Source organism: Panthera uncia, chromosome A2, assembly GCF_023721935.1.
Source record: "Panthera uncia isolate 11264 chromosome A2, Puncia_PCG_1.0, whole genome shotgun sequence".
In the NCBI taxonomy this organism is placed as follows: Eukaryota; Metazoa; Chordata; class Mammalia; order Carnivora; family Felidae; genus Panthera; species Panthera uncia.
Genome location: NC_064816.1, coordinates 142,901,515 through 142,922,598, shown reverse-complemented (window position 1 = coordinate 142,922,598; position 21,084 = coordinate 142,901,515). Strand labels below are relative to the sequence as shown.

Genomic DNA, 21,084 nt, shown 5'->3' with positions numbered 1-21,084 from the left:
TCCTGAGACCGCATGGTGGCCTTGGAGAGAACAGAGGGACGACAGCTTTGCAAGACAGGCTAATGCCAGGGCTGGGAGTCATGGAGCCAGATAACAAGCTTTTGATTTTTCTTTGGGCTTTAATTAGCCCTTTCAAGTTCGAGGCAAGTTCAGGGCTGAGAGCAGAAAGGAGGAGGCCAGAAACTCCACACCAGGCTGGGCTGTCTCCCCAGCCAGTATAAAAGGCCACACCAGCTTGTAATGTCAAGTATCAGTTTCCTTTGATTCGGCCGACGCTCGGATTACTTTGCTCCAGTCCTCAGGTGCTCGGCTACAATTCATTTGGCCCCAGCTCAGACCACACATGTGCCCCGTGCCATCAGCCAGGCCAGGCTCCTGGGCCTCCCCAGGGAGGAGTGGTCGTGGGCACACCACTTGCAAACCCAGCCTCTCCTCCACCCGTTCATGTGGCTGTTGGGTTCCTTTCCTCTCTCCCTTTCCTGCCTTGAGGCAATGATGGACTGGATGCATCTAGAGTTCTCTTTTGCCTGTGAGTCCAAGATTCCCTTGAGGCCTGTGAGGTGGGATGGAATCTCAGATGGCCTCTGTCCTGCAGCCTGCCCTTTGTAAGACCACAGTGGAGGGAAGCGAAGGCCCAAGAGATTGACTTTTAAGACTTGTGGTTTGTAGGCTAAGGGATTCCCTTAGCTTCATCGTAATTACAATCCATAGAGCTTGAAAAGGTATGATTAGTGGTTCATTTTTTTCAATTGAGACATAATTGACATACAACATCATGTTGGTTTCAGATGTACAACATGACAATTGAGTATTTGTATGTATTACAAAGTGATTGCCACACGACGTCCAGTTATCTACACACAGTCACATGTTTTTTTTTTCTTGTGGTGACACCTTTTAAGATCTATTCTCTCAGCCACTTTCAAATATACAATGCAGCATATCAACTATAGTCAATCATGCAGTACATTACATCCCCAGGACTTATTTATTTTATAGCTGGAAGTTTGTACCTCTTGACCAGTGACTCATTTTTATTGTGTTCCTGTTTTCCTAATTCCCTAAGGTAGACCACTCATCCCATGGTATTCTTCAGGGTTTTCTGGCCCTTCCCATTTCTTGGGATCCACATTCCTTCCCCTGAACTCAGGCCCCCTGAACTCAGAGCAGGAAACAATATAAGCCCTGGGGCCTCTGGCCCCCTTATTATGTCCCAGCTGGTATTTTGCCCGTGTGCAGGGAAGACCAGGTAGAGTGGGAAGAAGACATCTGTGTGACTCAGCCTGCCATTCCACGGGGCATTCGTGGTGGGCCACAGCCTGGTGAGCAGAGGGGGAAGGGTTGTATGTGAGGAGGGTTCTCAGTCTGCAGGTCCCCAGAGAGCTCCGCATTGTTTTGATTTTATTCCAGGTGAATCAGGGAAGGGTGGCGGAGTCCACATCAGAGATAAGGGCTGGCAGGCTCGGAGTGGCCTCCTCACGGGGATGTAAATGCATGTCGCAAACACGAATCTCTGAGTGGGTGTTGGGTGTAGAGGCTGGCGAAGCAGCCCAGGTGTTTTCTGGTGCTTGTGGGAGATGGAAGCAGCTTCCCCCTTTGCCTTCGAGGCCATTCTTTTCCTGTGTCCTGGCTTTCCCAGCCTGAATGGAAAGAGGTATCCAAGAACAAATGGTCTGTTGTCTGAAAATTGCTTTACAGGTCTCAGGAGGGCACGGCAGAAGGAGGGTCCTAGAGGCATCAGCTGGGGGTCCCATTCTATCTTGGGACTCAGCAGACTGAAGACCGACCTGAGTCCCTTTGCTTCTGAGCGTTCAGGAGGGTTAATGCTAATGATGTAATCTCTGTTTCTGCTACTCAGCACGGGATGGTCTCTGTCTCTCCCTTTTGGAGGCTGTCATGTCACCCAGGCTCCCCAACCCCTCTGTCTACAGAGCACAAGATGACTGGCATGAGAAGCCCATTGTCTCTGGCTTCTGTCATGTGCCATGGCCCTAAGCAGGCCAAGGTGACAGTTCCCAGCCCTTTCCTGGGAGCCCTGACACTCCTGACCCAGAGTGGGGCAACGAGGCTGGGGAGTGTGCTGTTGTGGGCCAAAGCTCTTGTGTTCACATGGGCCGAGTGGCCTGGCCTCCCAGATCCCCCAAGCAAGCTATCTATGCCTCCTCAACCTTTCTTCAGCCTTCTAGCGTAACCTCATGGAACACTAGCCCTTCCACCTTCGAATTAATTAATGAATCGATGAAACATTTGTCAGGCCCTTGGCTACGTGCTCCCTCCTGGTGGGTGCCAATCATGAAACGACATCGGTCTCCAGGGGCCCAGGATCCCAGGAGGGAGCTGCGCCCCAGTAGGTGATTATGGCCTGTGTGATGGGAACAATGGCTGTGGTCATGGGACAGGTCATTACTCATGCCACTAAGTCTTCCCTGAGTTTGGAGCCAATTGAGAAGTGGACATAGGAGTCAGGCAGTGTCAGCTTTAGTACTGATAAGGCCATATGGGGCAAAAATCAGCTTTTTAATCTTCCCCTTAAAACTTGAACTTCAAGTGACCTTCCAATACAAAAATGTAGGTGCTCAGGGCAGAAACTATTATCCAGAATCATTGCCTCCCACCGGTCACGTCTCAGTAGTGGGAACAGAGAGTGGTGGCCTCTGGGCTGCCTCAGGAGTTCATCTTGTGCCTGACAGTTTACAGAGGGGTTCATCACCTCCTTTTCTTCTCCCAACAGTGCAGTAGGATAATAGAAAAGGCAGGCATCCCCTCCAGTTGAGGAGCTGGAGGAACAGAAAAGTCAAGTAGATCCCTCAAGGTCTTAGGATTGGTGGACTAGAACCTACATCCTAATTCTCAGCCCAGTGCTTTCCCCACTCGTGCTCAGTGGTGTGCCAGTGGCATCCAGCGTGGGGCAATATGGTGCAGGCACTGTCTGGGCATTGCAGGGCACTTATGATCCTGGGATCTCAGGCTCTAGAACACTGAGTGCCAATGGGACCCTCATTCCCTGCAAGAACTAGAAAAGCCTCTCACATTTCCACAAGTCCCTGTTTGAGAACCATTGCTAAACCACACCTCTCTATGACTCGGGGTTTACCCGCCAGTCCTGCTCCATCCCACAACATTCACAGAGGCACAGGGACTGAGCTTTTGATTTTTAACCCCAAACTTCGCTTCATGTCTGATAGTGAGGAATAGTGAAGGAGAACCCCGTTCACAGGTGCCCTTGCTTTGACTTGTGTATGCATTGGTTTTGCAGGCACGGCAGCCCTGGGAGGAGACAGGGTCACCCCCCGGCCCTGGACATGGGCTGGCCTCCCATCCCAGCCTGGATGGTTACTCAGGTTCGTCTGGCGCCTGGGATCCTGAAAGTCCATGCGAGTGAGCATCCGGCATGGTCAGGAGGCCGTCCCAGGCTCCGGGTGCTGGTTTCTGCTAGTCTGCTTAGGGTGTTTTCTTTTCCCAGTCAGCAGGAAGTGCCGCTCTGGCTGGATGGGGTGTATCCTGTTGTTCATGGTGCTAGGCAGCTTTCTCTTGCTGCTCAGACATAGTCCCTGCTCAGACCAGGAACTCCTCCTCTTGCCTGCCCCATGCCTCCTTCCTCAGCTCCACTCTATCTCACACACACACACACACACACACACACACAAACTTGGCCCATCAGACATGCTCACCGCACACCACACTCACACTCTCACCCAGTGAGAGCTCACATCACACTACTTTCTCATTGGTCCCGGTACCCACCCCTCATGGCCCTTTGACCCAGTACTCCAGACTTCAAATTTGGGATTTGGGAATCTGCCATATTGCAACTGCCACATTGCAAACTTTATAGAGTCAAGTTTTCCCTCCCTCCCCTTGACATGGCTTCTGTTCCAGGCATGCAGGTGAGAAGGCCACCCACCTTCCTCTTTTTGGCCAACGGGGTTTGCAATCAAAGTCATATCCCAGCTAAGTACACACGGTCCTTTGGGATACAGGATGGTGGCTGAGCCTTGGGTGGTGTGCTGGGCCAGGTGAAGGGACATGTCCTCCCAGAATGCTCTGGAACCTCTCGAGTCGGCAGGGAGAGTGGCAGGACCCAGGAGTCCCACACACAGACTTTTAACAAAGACAGCTGCCAGGAGACCTGAGGAGGCCTTCATCCCTGTCTCTGCTGCTCTCTCTGCCGTGTCCTGCTATCTCACTTGCGCTCGTCCCCCGGGGCCCTCTTCCCCCTCCTTCTGTGACACATTCTCCCTCCGCCCACACACTACGCGGAGCAGCTAATGCAGCAAGATCTCGCTCACGTGCACACACATGCGCACACATGTGCCCCATGCGGTGTGTTAGTAGCCCAGCCGAAATGGGCATCCGGGTCTCTTGTTCAGTGAGCGCGCAGACCAGCCAGCCTCCACGGCCCGCATCTGCATTCTGGGCCTTTCCTTCAACTCCTGTCATCCTCACAGGGTGGTGTCTTGGCTGGGGTTCTGAGAATTTGGACCTCTGGGTCTCAGCCAGTCCTCGCTCATGAGATACCACTGGGCTGGTGATGAAGCTTCCTTTTTGCTTTGAGCTATGTGTCCCATCTTCACAAAGGAGGTGAGAAAAATAATATCCCTTTCATAAAGTGTGTTGAGACTCCTAAGGAAAGAGAAATACGTAGACATTAATAAATAATGAGAGTCATAGAACACTTTGTGTTTGTAAGACGCTTAAAACCTCCACGGCCCCACCTGTATATTCTCCTTTGGTTATAATAACCACCCGATGGGACAGGAAGTAACTTAGTGACATTACTAGGATTTCATACTTGTATTTTTTCTTCACCAGGATCTGCTTTTGAGAGATTTGGGCTCTGCCTAACCCAGATGTCATGTTCCATATCCCAGGCCTGGTGTGTACCCTGTTCGTCTTCCCCTGCATCTGGCACATGTTATGAATGCTCAGTTAAGGCATTTGAAAGAGAGGCTACATTCCAAGCCAGACTCTCCCTGCTGTTCCCTTCAGGTGTCCCTCAGCTTTTGCAAGGCAGAGGGGAATGACCACACCTCCGTGCAGGGCGCTTGCTTCTTTTCATTAACAAACTTAGTGGAGAGAAGGGGAAAAGACAACTAAGAGAGTTTTTCACTCAGCCTCTCCATTTACATTCTTTTTTCCCCTGTGGATTGGGCCCCCCATGCTGTCCACGTAGATGGAACGGGATCAGCGGGAGAAGAAAGCCCACATCTTTTCCCAGTCTCGGTGTCATTACTGTGTCTCTGTCAGTGTTCCAAAATATAATGGGATTTGTTTGGCTAATTTATCCCGCATGCAGGCAACATTATCCAGACTCACTCACGAGCCTGAGGAGCAAGAGGGGAAGATACACGGCAACAAGAGTGGGGCTAATAGAATTTATTCCCACTAACAAGGGAATGACCTACCCCATAATTCAGCCTGGCCACTGGGGCCGCTCCTTCCCGGCGCCCGCCAGAAAACACACAAACTTAATCATTGTGGCGCGCCCCGCTCCAATTACAGCCTTCGTGGCGTGGGGGCTGTCTGCTGCGTTCTGGAAGGGGGTGGGAAGGTGGGATTGATGAGCGTCTTTGCCCTTGACAGGTAGCCACTGGGGACCTCTGAAGTTAAGGTACAAATGGAGAGAAGCGGCACCCAACAAGGCTGTGCTTGGTGCCATTCCCAACGCTAGGAAGCCTTTCCTGGTATTTCCCACAGGTCCAGTTTGGACTACTGGGCTAGCCCCAGCATGGTGGCCATCTGCAGAGCTGGGCCAGTGGGGTCCTGATTCTCTTGCTTGGCTGGACTATAGCTCTGGCCATGGTATCACGAGTCTGTCTGCTTATCAGAGGATGGAACCCAGGGCTCTCAGCAGCTGAGCTAATGAGGAGAAGGTCATGGGTTCAACCCCCGGGATCCGATCCCTTGTTGGAGCTACTCTTTGCTGGCTGTGCTCAGCAATTCCTGGGAGGGGTATGTTGCTACAGCTCACTGTTGGTTACAGCAAGGCCTACAGAGAGTGTGCTTGGCTTAATGCCTCTCTCCTGGGAAAACAGCTCGAGATACTGGCATTAGTTTCCTATCAGAAGGATAGCTTATTATGATGATGAGGGAAAGACCACTCAGATACCTGGTGCGATTGGGCACAGACGATCTCAAGCACACGCAGAAATATTAAAATGAGTACAAAAATGAGCATTGCTTTTAGCAGATCATTCCCATGGATCCATAGATAGTTAAGTGCTTTCATGGTTGTTTGCATTGGAAGCCACAAATACACACATAACTCCTAAAACACGATGACCTCTGTCCTCTATTTTAGTACCCACCCTTTTTAGATGCTTAGAAATCTGGCACTTGACTCTTGGGATCCTTGGTGTGATTTGTTGGGTTGTCCTTCCAAGCCCGAGATACTTCTCATGAAGCCCCTTCAGTAACAGTTTTGTGTAACCAGGTTGTTGTGACTGTGGTTTTCTGGCTTCCCCTCTCTCGGTCTCCGTATACATTCATTGTCCCTACAATCTCATTGGAAAAGACAATACAGGAATCATTCTGAGATCGCACTTAGTAACGAGGTGGATGGGGCCTCATTCCCTCTTTCCGCTTCCGATGTCTGTGCTCACAGCCAGGGTGAGAGGGCCGGCCTTCACTTGCTGCAAGGCTTTCTCTGGCTCTCAAGAGAGTTCAACCCATGGGGTCAGCATGGGCCGCGGGCAGACTTTCAGGGGAGGAGAGGTTAGAACGAAAAGAGAAAGGAAATTTTATGCAGAACTGTAAAGGAATCGGTGGGCCAGAGTCCAACTTGGGGGATTTTTCCTTGTCACAGAAATGAGCACTCGGGCACATGGGACTATTTTATGGAGTAAGAAGCTTTCTGATAAGTAAATCTAAAACCTATCAGAGCCACCTCAAGATGTTCCCACCTCCCCGAGGATTCTCTTTGCTTACCTTCTCCCCCTGCCGTCCAAGTCAGAGTCATCTCAAGGGATAGATGCACTGTGGGCATCAGACGCTATTGCATTTATTAACACCTTAGGGGTCAGTGGTCATATTTGAGCTATGGCCCCCAATAAGTGGGTGATTATTACCTTCCTATACGGCAGGGCTTTACAACTGGAGTCTGTATTTAGACATGAGCTACTTCAGCTTATCTGATCAATATCTCCCTTTAAAAAGAAATCCCACATGCGTAATTCACTGATTCCCCATTTCCAGTGGAAGTCTGCTATGGTCAGCTTTTAGGATGTGTGTGTGTGTGTGTGTGTGTGTGTGTGTGTGTGTGTGTGTGTGTGTAATTAATAGGAAGAATTTAGGGCTGCTGAGCATGAGAAATCTAAAGACCTTTTCTTTTCCACATTAGCAAGGACCTCATGGGCCTTTGCTCCTCTTTTTTTCCTAACTTCTATTTCTTTTCAAAACTTCAGCCCTCACTTTCTTTGGGACCAATAGACCCAGGAAAGGAGGAAGCCCTTTTCTGATGACTGGCCAAGGGCCTCCTTCCTAGGGGAGAGTTAGTTGCTTCCACGGGTCCCAGAAAGGCAGAGCACATGTCCTGCATGACAGGAGAAGTAGAGGCAGGGGCTCTTCCCTGAGTAGTCTTTGGCCCTGGAATAAGTTCCTTTGGGGTCACCCTATAGCAACCCTGCAGGAAACCCCTACATAAGATCAGTTTTTGTCCCTCTGGACTGAGGATTTGGAGTTCTGGTACCATTTTCCCATCAACTTACTAGGTCACCGGTGGTGGGGGCATTGTCATTGGACGCTATAGGCCTCAATTTCCCCTTCCGCAAAATGAGGCTGTCGGATTCTAAGATCTTGAGTTATTTTCCTTTTCTGAAATAGCTGATATGTGGAAGAGTGGCCGTGCCCTGTGCTGGATGGAGCTCTCTGAACTGAGCCCAGATGTCAGCCCTCCTGCACAACCCTGCTGCTGCCCCAGGTCATTGGTCACCATGCCCGCTGTACCTCCAGTGCTGGGTACAAAACTGAGGCAGGGCATGTGTTGCCTTGTCTAATTGTAGCCCAGGTCTGTCTGTCTCCACTGGGAAAGGGGCAGGGACAGATGAAATGTTTCCATCTTTATATAGTTGGGTCCTCACCTAGGCTTTTATTTAATTGTTCCTTCCTACACGTTCTTAAGCATATTAATAAGTGAAGATCAGTAAGTAGTGTTGTCCTCACTCACCGCCTCAGTTTCCCCTAACAGAAACAGGAGCTCCAATAGCCTACGATACCAAAAGTTTGACGGAATATGACCCAACACAAGGCTCTTCAGAGGGTGAGCCTGGGCAAGTCTCTGGCACCTTCTCTCCTTGTGTGATGGTCTGGCCTTCCAGCTCTGTGGCGGGGATCCCGGGGTGCTCAGAACTCCTCTGCATGAGGTTGAGTGCTACTTTTGCATTCAGGAAGGGCAGGAGAGCTGGTGTGCTCCCACATGGAAGGACTCCTCTCTTTGCTGGACCAGGAGCTGCCCACGGAGCAAGGGAGGACCAGGTCTGACTTTGTATTTCCACGCCGACCGAGAGCAGCTGGGTCCTTGTTTGGCAGAGTTGGCTGTATCTGTCCCTCCCTGCTGGCTCACCTGGTCGGCCTCTTTTGGATCAATTTGGGATATTTGTAAACAGTCGATGCCCGGGGTAAGGGGGGCAGCCTGTGGCTATGGAACAGGCTGTGTCCTAGAGCTGAGCTAATTGGCCCACAGGGGGATGGACCTGGTGACCTTTACCTCATTAGCACCACATTTGGATCACTGAGCTCTGGCCTAGTTCTGACCTTTCCATAATAAGGACTCAATGTGGGGTTTCTGCAAAGGCGGGGCAACCGAGGGCGGGGCTGCGACTGTTCCACTTGACTGGGGAGCTGCCAGCAGGAACCAGACTAAGGGCCACGCTAGCCGGGGTGAGAGGTGGTTTCAGGACCAGATCGTGTCCCACCTCATCACCCATGGCCTTCAAAGTGGATTGGCACAGGTATCAGGTGACAGTGGTTCTTTATGAATGTGTCACCAGGGCGTGGAGCTTGGGGGCAATGCCAAGGAACTCCTGAGGAGATGCCCCCACTGTGTCCCAGCCCTGGCGTCTTCCTCAGCCCTCCTCAGAGTCTCCCCACTGGGGTTCGCCAGCGACCACTTTGGAGCTCCGGCCCCCGGAGCCTGGGGAGGCTGTTGCAGGAAGGATGCCGGCAGAATAACACCCTCTTTCCGCGGAGATGATAGAGCTTTTCAGAGTGCCAGTCTCTCTACGGAGTGGGAGCAATTTCCCTGTAATTGGTAAAGTAACCGTAACTGCTCTGTCATTTGTATGTAGCGACACATAATTGCACGGTAACCTTTGCCGCTGTGCGCGAGGGAAGCGCAGGAAGCTATTAGATTGTAATTTGGAGTGTCAGCTCTGGCTCTCCACACCACCTCCGCCACCACCGCTGGGGAGGCTGCCGTGGGGCCTCTGCGTCCCGGGCCAGTAGGGCCTGCTCAGAGTGGCTGTGCTTTCTCTCCCCGGGCCTGGTCTGTGGCGCCCCTGGCAAGGAAGGGGACCTCCATGGCGATGATGCAGGTCCCTGAGTCTCACTTCCAGGGGTCCCGATCCAATAGATCCGGAGGCCATGCAAGAATTTGTGTTTCTTTCTTTCCTTTTTTTTTTAAAGACACAGAGAGAGTACGTGCGCATGTGCAAACAAGGGAGGGGCAGAGGGAGGGAGAGAGGGAGAGAACCCCAAGCAGATTCCACACCTGGCTGGGAGCTGATCTGGGGCTACATCTCACCAGCCATGAGATCATGACCTGAGATGAAATCAAGAGTCAGACGCTCAACCAACTGAGCTGCCCCAGTGCCCCAAGAATTTGCAATTCTGACGAATAACGCTAAATGTTCTGGATCTTACACTATTCCTCTGTTCCTTCCTACAGCCTCATAGGCCTCGTAGATCTTTAGGAAGTACCACTTTTGAAATTTCGTCTTGATAACATTGGTCTCCTTAGTTGTGATAACACCTCTCTGAGGTAGATACCATGAATTTCCCTAAAAACATGAGCCTCCCAAAGCTTGTCTGAATTGTCTAAGGATGACAAGCGATGTGAGCTAACATTCCCATAGCACTTAGGAAGCGTCAGACAGTGTTCTACGTGCATTAAATCATGTAATCCTTACCACAGCACTAGGAAGTATATACTCATATTATTATCCCCATTATACCAATGATAAGCTGAGACACAGAGAGGGTAAGTGACTTGCCCAAGGTCACACAGCGCTAAGTGGTGGAGCTGGGATTCAAATCTAGACATTCTGATTCTAGTTCCTCAGTGTCAATCACTGTGAAACTCAGGCTTTTATTTGCTCATCCATCCATCCATCCATCCATCAATTTAACATCCGTCTTAACCTTCTATGAAGCTAAGGCCACAAAGACACATAAAACATGGTCCTGTGTTTGAGCTCATAGGCCCTGGAGTCCTGTGGATCACAGGTCTTAATTTATAAGCCATGTACCCGTGAGGACATTTGTGGAAAGCGAATTTGAGATCTTCCTGGTTGGGGCAGAAGGGTGTGGGCCCTGGCCTGTTCACAGGGTTGCCCAAAGAGACACCACATATATTTTCATGGAACAGATCCTTATTTTTGCCTTGATAAGAATGAAGCTGCTCTCGAATAAATAAGCATTATACCAATGGCCAAAGCTCATCTGTGGGCATTTGTGGAGCAGCTGAGGGAGACGTGTGGCTGGGCTCCTGATTACAGTGGGGTCCAGTCCACCCCTGGCTCCTCTGGCTGCCACTCTAATCTTGCTGTTAATGGGGCCCAGGGGAGGCTCGGCCAGGGCAAGAGCAGACACTCTCCTCCCCCACTGCCCAGGGTGTTCTGGAATCCACACCAGCCCTCACCTGTCGAAGGCTTTCACCAATTAGCCTTTTCTTCCAAGGCCCACACGGCCCTGGCATCTGTTCCTTACACCTCAGCCTCCCGGGTCTGTGGGCCCTGTGGGGTCCTCCCTCCTCCTCCCCCTGGTGCTCTAATTACCCTGTGGCTGCTCAGACCCAGCATGGTGGTGTCCTTAGAGAGCCTGCTCTGGTCAGGAGCCATGCTAGGGGCACTCCCTGCAGCCATTCTGTCCCTGTTCTGGGCCGGATTTCCATTAAAAAAAACTAATATGAAATATCACCTTGAATTGACAAAGTGCTTTCCAGTTTACCCAGTGTCTTCACTCCCGTTTTCTCACCTGGCCCTCATGACAGTCCTGTATTGCTGTTTTACAGTCAAGGGGAAGTGAGGCTCAGAGAACAGGAATGCTAAGTTGTATAGTTAGGAAGCAAGCTGCCGTGTGAACCCGAGTCATGTGTTTGTTTTTTCTGTTATTTTAGTGTTAAAAACCCCCCTCCCGTTGCCCCTGCTTTGAGGAAACAAAGAGCAAGGACCCCTTGTGCCATAGCATCCATGCAGACCTGGGCTGCACCTGGTCAAAGGCCTTGCTCACATCTCTATCACCTGGGGCCCTATGCAGAGGGAGAAACCGATGCAAAGTGGGGGCGTGGGAGAAAGCCATCATTGTCCCTGGAATCCCAATGTCACATTGGGAACTCCAGCTGCAGCCTTGGCCTTCTTGGAGCCTGATGATGACACCCTGAGGTAGGCAGCGTCAGGCACAGGTGAGCTGACCAGCTGCCTCCCTCTCAGGGAGCTGTCACGAGCCAAAGACGGGCAGAGCCCTGGCCACCAGGCTTCCAGGCTGGGCTGTCCTTGCTTCTTCCCAATGAAAATATTTCTCCCTGGACCCCTTGCTGCTCAAGGTGCCAGAGTGGCAGAGACTTGCTGCCTCTGAGCAAGCAATGATTTAATGCTGCAGTTGGCCAACTCTTTTTGTAGATGGTTGTTTATTTATTTGCTTGTGTTTTGCTCAGCCAAGGGGAAGAATGGTATTCAGTTACTGACCACTCAGAAATGTAATTCTGGGGGCTGAGGAGCCTAAGTCTCCCAGGTCAGTGAGGCACGCGTTTGTGCCAAGGGTGGTGGGAGACTGTCAGACATGGCCTGCCTTGTTCCCTGCCTTAGTTTCTCCTTGTGTGGCATGGCCAACCATTTAGCCTTATCTACTTGGTAAATGGTTCATAATGGGCAAGATATGTTTGCTAATGGCAGAAGTCTCTGTGGCACAGCTTAGAGCCAAGAAACTTGGGGACAAGGGCTCCTTATGAAGCGGAGGCAGGAACATGCAAGGCCATGAGGATTCCCAGCATGCCTTAAGCCTCCCCTGACATGCCTTTCTGGCAGGTCACCCTACCATTATGTCCGGCAGGGAGAAGACACCATCCTCCCTTTATCTGGATTTTTCTTTCTTTGTTTCTTTCTATCCCTTTTACCCTCCACCACCTGTCTCCTCCCCCATTTTCTCATTTTAGGAAAGAACCATAAAGATGAGACTAGACCTTGAAAGCTTGCTCCTAACTTTGACTTCTTATATTGGTTTTTAGTGGGGAGGAGCTGAGGGTCGTGTTTGGCCTGGGCTATTTGACCAGACCAAGCAAGAAAGGCCAGGGGGGATCAAAGGCGTGGAGCAGACATCTGCTCTGCACGTGGCTTGCCCGGGCCTTCCCCTGCTCTCTCCAGCCCTACCCTGACTGCCCCTATGATAAGAAGTAGGGGAGAGGTCAGGGAGAGGTTTTAGATGCTCAGTGTGTTGTCTTTCCTGAGATGGACAATCTTGCTCCCTCCATTCTAGGAGGGAGCCAAGGGGTCCCCCAAGCCTCCGGAAAGCTCCGAGTTGGCCGCTTTCACATAGCTTTGCTGGCAAGAGCCTGCCTGCTGGTTCTCCAGATGCCTTTTCCTTTGGCTGGATTGAAGCCTTTAAAAAAGTGACACCTTGTATTTTATTTCACTCCTTTTTCTGCAAAGTCCAAAGACGTTTACAGGCATGAGCTCTATAGGCTTTATGGAAACCCATCAAAAAGCAGGGGTTGTTTCCTTCATCTTTATAGAGTGGAAAATAAAAGCACAGGAAGACAGAATAGCTCTTCTAAGGCCACACAGTTCTTAGAAGGAGAGAAAAATCGGCGTAGGTTCCTAGAGCCTCGGAGAGGTCTGTGCCAGACCAGAGCTGTTCGGTGGTGGTGCTGGAGGCCCCTTGCCAGCCATGGCAAGGTCTTCTCCACTTCCCAGTAGGACAGAACCCAACTGTGACCCTGTGCTCATGTGGGGATCTGGGAGCCTGGAATAAAACAGGGCGAGATTCAGCCAAAATGGGCCAAAGGTTTTTCCTGTTGGTTCCCTGGCTCCTGAAACTGTCTGGGATTCAGGAGCAAGAATTGAATCCATGAGTCTCACAGAGTATCTAGGGGATATTCTCTTTAAGGAATGCTAACAGGTGTCCCAGTCATTTTTAGGGAATATAATGTTTGGGAAAGGCTAAAGGAATGTTAAACATATTTCTTCTTAAAAAGACTTTTCAGACCTTTCCTATAATTGTTATGAGTCTCCTACATAGTGTTAGAATGTACTATGTTTCAGTACAAAATAATTTGCCCAAGGAGCCCTGTTTTCGTAGAGCATCTTGGGGGGCTTGGCTTCCACAGAAGACACTTTGGCAAATGCTGGTGTAGGTATGACAAGGCCAGGGTTGTCCACCTTCACTGTCGTTTTGAAAAAGGCAGGGCATTTGAGATGGGGCATCATGAGGTACCCCTGTGGTTTGTTGACTTGTTTGTGAGTCTTCCACCTCCCCTATTTCTCTTTCCCCAACTGATTGTCTACACATGCTTCTGTCATGATATTGTCATTCACATGTTAATGTTTCTAGTTCTCTATTCTACACTCTTGAGTCTTCCTCTGTGGTCTGTTCAATAGGAAGGGTAGATGTGGAGGCCATGTTCCCTCTTATTCCTAAGCAGAGCTTCCTGGATCCCATGCTCATGGGTGCTGGCCCAGTGCTTTCCGATTTGACAGTGATGATGGGCCATCTAAGTTACCAAGATGGTTCCTGGAGAGGTTGGAGGGGGGGCAGAGAGACCATGGAGGCCAAGAGAGGAAAGAGACGCTAGGGATCTGTATTTTTTTGCCATGGTCCTACCACCTACTTAGGTTGACTGTTAACAGGTCACCTAGTTTCCCTGGAGCTGAGTTTTTCTTGTATAAAAGGATTCTTCTAGCCCTGTAGTTCTCTGACTCAGTATTTCTGCTTATTGCCCTGATGTTTCCTCCTAATTTTTCATTTCTTTCTTTCTTTTTTTTAATTTTCAGCTCTTAACCATTGATGATAATTTCTGTGGCCTGGATATGAATGCCCCCCTGGGCGTGTCTGAGATGGTGCGTGGCATTCCCGTCTTCACGGAGGACAGGGACCGCATGACTTCTGTCATTGCCTACGTCTACAAGAATCACTCTCTGGCCTTCGTGGGCACCAAAAGTGGCAAGCTGAAGAAGGTAGGAATGAGATGCCGTCGTTTTGGTTATTGTGAAGGCAATCTATCCCCGCCGGGATAGACATTATCTCATGCTTTCTTACTACTTTGGGCCTGGTGGGCAAGTGATACAAGTTTGAGCTAAGGAGATATGTTGCTCTTGAAGTCATGAATGACAACCTGCCCCTTGTCTGCCTCCGGGTGGAGGGTTATCGTGGGCATCACAGTGGGTGAATGTGCAGACTTACTTCTTCCCTAGGGCTGGTATGCACGTGGAGGAGTTACCCCGGCCTCACTAGGCCATCCTAAATGGTGTGCTCTGTCCATCTTGGGTTCATGCGCTAATGCAAAGGCTTTCTAAGGGCTGGGTGACTGGGGAAGGTGGGCAGGGGCGAGGAAGGTACCTTTTCCTCTCGCCTCAGCCCTTTTGACTGGTGCATCCATCTGGAATCCATGCAGGGAAACAAATGGGGGGAAATTCAGGACCTGCTAGAGTTGGTGACAGGGCTAAGAGCCAGATCATGGGGTGAGGAAACCGTGGATATTATTGGAGCATAGAAATTGTTTGAGGTGGAGTAGAATGGTGTGATCTGAGACATGAGCCTTTCCTCCTCGTCCTCTGGAAGTTGCTCGCCTCAGGTGCTGGCTGATGTTGGCCCATCAGCAGTTTGGGGGCACCTTTCTATCCAGGACTCTTCTCTCACCTGTTCTCCTTCTCAGGCTTCTCATCTCAATGAGTTAGAGCTGGTGCCCTCAAGAGCCCCCTTGATTGGATCAAAAGCCTTCCTAAGACTAAGCAGTATGTCCTGTTTTATGCTGACTGGTAGTCTTGTCCCAGGGAAATATTGGTGAACCCACGTGGAGCTCCTGCTTGTTTTATTTAATAGGCTTCCCTTGGAATTCTCTGGATATTGTGTGATTTACATCGAGAGAGTGGCACTGCCAGACCTGAGAGAGCCTTGAGCTCTGCTTTCTCTTTGCCGGGTTCCTGGGTATTAGCTGGACACGGTCAAGGGGAAGTGCTTTTGGCAAATCTAGAAGACTTTGCCGACTCTCCCATCCTACTGTGTAATGGCCTGGCAATAATTTCTTTCTTTAAATTCTACAACTCTTGGAACAGGCAGCGGGGCTGGTGTGTGAGAGTACGGAGGGGGAGAGCCAGGGGGAGGTGTGTGTGCGTTGGGAGATGTGTGGGGAGTAGTTACATGGGTAGTATCTGGAAGAGGAAGCCTGTGTTGGTGAAATGCCATAATGCTCCACAAGGATGATGCAGGCAGTGTGCTACCGTCTGGTACTGCCCAAAGAGATAACCAGGACATTGTAGTGTATGGCCTTCCGCGTCTAAACGATGACTAATTCAACCATCATCTACATAGCTTTAAGAACTATATTTCATAGTTCCCTGCCTCTCTGTGAAGAATGTATTAAACACAGTTGAACGTTTTGTTGCTACCTTGGCCTCCTTGTTGTGATTACTGCTCACGCATCGAAATGAAGCTGGTGGACGCCCAAGAAGGTGCCGCGTGCAAGGCGTAGATGCGTTGTCCTGGCGCGACTCCCGTGTCTGGTTGTCGCTGCCTCCTGCCTCTTCCTTTAGTGCACATCGTCGCTCGTCACCTCCAGCTGCTGTCAGGAACCCTGGGCGACTCCGGTCTTTCTTCTTCCCTTCATCTGTGGCTTCCAGCTTTCCGTGAGCTGAGTGTCCAGTATCCAAACTTGCTGAAATTGTGTCCGCTAAGCCTCAGTATAAACCGAGGAGGGAAGCACCCGAGCTTTGGAGCAGGGGCCTCGAGGGTGTTTCTGTTGGATGCTCAGATGATTTCATTCTTTATTATGATTCAGTGAGTTTGGTTTGCTAGAAAAGTGAGTTCTAAATACCAAAGGCATTCCCATATGCAGTTCATACAATGAAATGTCTGTTGACCTGCTCCGCCTGGCCCGATGGGTGAATAAGCACTATTGAGAGTAAAAAATAAGCAAGACAATTTGGGCTGCCTTAACTCTTTTCTCTAGTGAGCCCTGTCTCTGTGCAATGGAGAAGTAACTTACCTCAGTATGCTAAAAGATTCCCGCCCATTGACCTTCCTACTCGGTGCAGCAAGATCATTTACTTGCTGGCAAGACTGAATAGATCCTGGAGGAGGCTTTTTTTTTTTTTTTTTTTTTGGTCATTGAGCTGGTCGGAATATGGTGTCCATGAAATAAACATTGATTGAGAGTTCAGTGCACATAACAGAACAGTTATTCTCTCTTGGGGGAGAAAAAGAGACATGCTCCCTGGCCATGGCTGCACTGTAAACCCAAGACAGTCAACTTGCAAATATGTGCTGTTGGTCAGCGGGTGGATGGAGGTCAGTGGGGGCTGGCTCTCCGGTGCCCGTGGAAGCCTGGCCCCTGATGGGGAGGTCAGAGTGCAGCAGATCCCCATGACGGTGGCTGAGGATGCCTCTAGGAGTCTGGGCACACAGAGCGCACAGGGACAATCCTTGTGGGGTAGGCTGTAGGCAGATCCTTGCCTTCAGGTGTCCCGGGAGGTCGGCCCAGCCAGCAACGACAGGCACCTGACCAGGAGGCTCGAGGCTTTATAAACCTCCGCCGGCATTTCCCATATTTTACTTCGGGGAGTTTATATAAGAACAGTTCTGTTTCAGCCACCTGGGATGTTCCGTTTAATTTCCCGAGCCGCGGTGGGATTGGTGAAGCATAAACATTTGAGAGGTAAAGAGCAGAGAGGGTCATGTGGGGGGAATGAGCCAGTGGTCCTCCTGGGGAAAGCTGGGCCATCGGGGCAGCCAAACTTTCTGCTCCATGAGCTCAGAGTGGCAGACTTTTTAATAGTTTTGCTGGAGCTCAGCTACTGCCGCTGCAGACTCAGCACAGCCGGCCCAGGGGACAGTCGGAGTTGGGAAAGGAAGGCTGGGCCGCCGAGTCTGTTGTTTGAAATAACAAAAAGCAAAACTGGCCAGTTTATTTATTTTTTCTGAACAATAGACTTTCCCACCACCGCTGCTCGCCGAGCACTGACCACTCCCCTTTCCTTGCCATGACTCTGTATTGCTTTTCCCAGAGGTTATCAGACCACATTCACCTTTTGGGCAGAGGCCCAGCCATGAAATGCTTTGGGGCTACAGGAGGATTTTGCGGGAAGTTTTGTGAGCTACTGCAACCAGGGGGTGAGAATAATGGAGATCACACTGTAGCCGTAATTACAGAGTTGTCTTCTCCGAGCCCTGTAATAATCTCCTGTGTGTATCAAGGGCTTCGCAGGGTTCTTTGCAATATGACAAGGGACTCGAGGTGGGGAGGGTGGGTGGGAGGGCTTGGGGGTTTGCTGTGGGTTTCAGGGTCTGGGAGCTAGACTGTAGCTATCCATAGGCTGCCCTCAAAATTACTGACTTTTCCTTTTGTTTGAAAGGTGTGGGTCCCCATCATTTGCAACCTTGCCTCTGATGACCATAATTTCACTCCTTTAGCGCACACATCACATGAGGCAGAGGGAAAGGAGGTGAGGAAAGTGCCAATTTGGATGTCTTTTATGTTTTCCGGTATGTGAGTGTGTGTGTGCGCGCGCGTGTGTGTGTGTGTGTGTGTATGTTATGGCTAGTATTGGCAGATTTTCATGGTGAGCATTACAGGCAAGTGCTGGTAAGCAATGTGACATATAAATGCTGACATATAAATAGACACCAGGAGGTACCTAGGAACTTAGAAATAACCCACAGACTGTTCAAATTTCACCTGCAGGTAAAAAATCTTAAGGCAAACACCATCCCGATCTGCTTTAGGGTGTCTGTATAAACCTGAAAATCTTTGTCCCAAGATGGGGTAATGAGGTCAGTGTGACAAAAATCTCTTTGCTTAAATACTTGGGCTGGAACCCTCTTTCCTTGCCTCTTGCATTCCTACCACTAAGTGATCCTATTTTATGGCTGCTGTTCAGCAGTGAATTACTGCCTGACATTAGTGGGAGAGACTAGTGTTCATTGTGAGCCAAAACATCGTAAACTTCCACTTGACGTGTGATTGCTCCTTTCATTTGGTGAATGCGTCGTTCCTGAGTGTTTCACTAGGTTAAACTATTCACACCTAAGGGGCGGAGTACTTTGTGGATACTGGTTAAGCAGAAGTCTGGCTGGCCCAGCCACTGGCTTGTAGTATGATATGTACCCAGGTGTGTGACATACCAAGCCTTACCAGCCTCTCATGATAGGAATTGAGTGTGTGTCTGCATGGAATGTCAATAGGAGTCGATGTCACAAAAGAATCGTTCTCATTGGGAATTATTATGCACATTGATTTAATCTGCCTAATTTTTTTTTTCTTGACCCTGTTTTGAAATCAGTTTGCTTGTGTTCCATATCCCCTGATCATGGATCAAGAAGGGCAAATAAACAGAAGTAGAGTGGGGTAGAGGGAGACCCACCTGGGTCTGTGTCATTCTGACCATAAGTTCTCAGCAATGGATGCTGTGTGTGTGTGTGTGTGTGTGTGTGTGTGTGTGCGCACGCACGCGATGCTCACATCAAAGAGCAATATCAGATCAGAGATGTATAGCCCCTGCTTTGCAACTTCCTGAATGTGTCTGAGAATTCTTAACATTCACCTGGAAATCTGAATCAACTTTAAAAATAAATTCATGCCATAGAAAGGACTCCCAGGTGGGTGAAGACATCACGAAATCAGATGGAGAGGTAGTGTTGGAACTCAAACTTGCCTGGGGACCCTGAGATTAGAGCACAGGTGCAGGTATCTGGTAAAGGATTTGGTCAGTGAGCTCTGCAGAGCTGCTGGCTAGTTTGCATGTGCTTAGGCACTCAAGCAGAAGGGAAAAGAAATATGGAAGAATCGATGCTGGACAATTTCCATTACGGAAAAAGACCATCAAAGCATTTTTGTCTGATTGTTTTGTCATGTTGTTTTTGCACTTCCCACTGCTGGCTTTGCAAGTATTAAGCCTGTATAGATCTTAAGCCATGGGTTAAGTGGAGAGGAGCTGAGGTTGAAGGAGCTGCAGACAGAAGAGCATCACAGATATTCCAGGAACTATCATGCTCCTTCCACTGAGGTCAGTCACGTCTAAGAGATGGCTGTTGTGTCATTAGTTCTTTAAGCCCGGGGACCAACCGCACCTCATGTCATCTGCCCACCTCTAATCCACCTCTCACCTTTTGCAGTCTCCCCTGCTGGGTTTTAAGTCTTTTTGTGCATGCTGTACCCAGTAGATGTGGACAGCAGCTGAGCTGGTCGATGTCCTCTTGGGCGTGTCTCACATTCTTGAGCAATATTAAGTTTTCGCGCAACCATCCATTGTACATAAGTGTATCCCACTGGCACTCATTTCTTACTCCTTCCTACTTTACACTAGTCTGCCCTTGGGCCCACCCACTGTCTCTGCATGGCCTGGTTGGGGCGGGGGGGTGGGTCTCAAGTGATCGCTCAGAGCAGACCTGAGCAGGCATGGGGGAGGTGTCCTCGTGACGGAGTTTCGGTCTCACCCACTCTCAGAGCAGCTTGACATCTTAAGCTGGGGAAAAGCCTCCTTCTTCTCCTGGCATCCTCTTGAAACACACTTTGAGATCCCCAGAAAATACTACCTCAGGAACATTTGTCATTTTATTTTCCAAATGATCATTAGTAGTGCACATGATTTAAGGAGATAGTCTCAAATGAGCTTTGCCAATTCAAGATTTATTGATACACGTGTGCCACTTTTTTGAATCATATGTGTGTGTATATATATATATATACATTTGTGTAGAATGATCCTGATCATAAATTAAAATGCAAACACGTTAAAATTGAAGAGAGTGCTACAGAAACACCCCAAATCATAGAGCACACGCAGTCAGCTGATGCTCAAATGCCAGGCACGCTGGAGGAATTTATCCAGTGACACATGCAATTGAAGTAAAATATTGTGCTTTACAAGAACATATCATTAAAATGAAAACTAGCAGCATATCAGGAGTCTGGCCATGTAACCAAGACAACAAAGATGGAAGAGTATGAAGGACACGGTGTACCAGAGCGAGAGGGGGGGAGCAGGGGCGAGAAGAGGAAGGGGCCCCCAGCTGGAAAGGGCCCCTTACTGCTGGGCTCGCATCGGACAGATTCTGCACCAGCGGAGAATAGAACCTTTCTGTCAATACCGATGAGGGCTCTCAGTGAGGGGCAGGACCAGGGAAGGTCTTCGTCACCTGAAATCCCTGCACTTCCGCAGCCACTTTGATGGGTGGACCGACTCAGGACCCACCAGTCGGAGCTCTGACTGGGAGGTCTGCTTAGAGTCCCTACTTGTTCACAAGTGACTTCTGTGAATGTGGCCACGTGCCTGGCCTCTTGGGAGTGTCACGGTGTTTTTCCCAGCAGCTTTGGCTTCTCGTAGAGGCATTCATGGGACTTTTAAAATAGTTCCCTCAAGCCTGCTGTATTCACTCCACACCTTCTACCCTGCCCCAGGTGACCAAGGGGTATTAGTTAGTTGCGGTGTTAACAGATTACCCCAAAACATAGAGGCTTAAACAAAACACGTGTTATCTCAGTGTCTGTGGCGTAGCCGGATGGTTCTGGTTTGGAGTTACTGACAGACGACAGTCAAGGTGTCGGCTGGGGCTGGACGGGGGGAGGATCCACTTCTCAGGTCATTCATGTGGCTGTGGGCAGGTCTCAGGTCCTCACTGGACACAGCACACACCACGTGGGCCTCTCCATGAAGGCTGCTC

The 21,084-nt window shown here is 49.9% G+C and overlaps 1 protein-coding gene across 1 annotated transcript in view; it reads left to right on the top strand.

Annotated features, from left to right (window-relative positions):
• PLXNA4 (plexin A4) overlaps positions 1-21,084 on the top strand; it is a 437,585-nt gene that overhangs the window by 72,771 nt on the left and 343,730 nt on the right. The window contains exon 3 of the mRNA XM_049641872.1: positions 14,202-14,384. Coding sequence (XP_049497829.1) covers positions 14,202-14,384 — 183 coding nt within the window. The remainder of the gene's footprint in view (positions 1-14,201; positions 14,385-21,084) is intronic.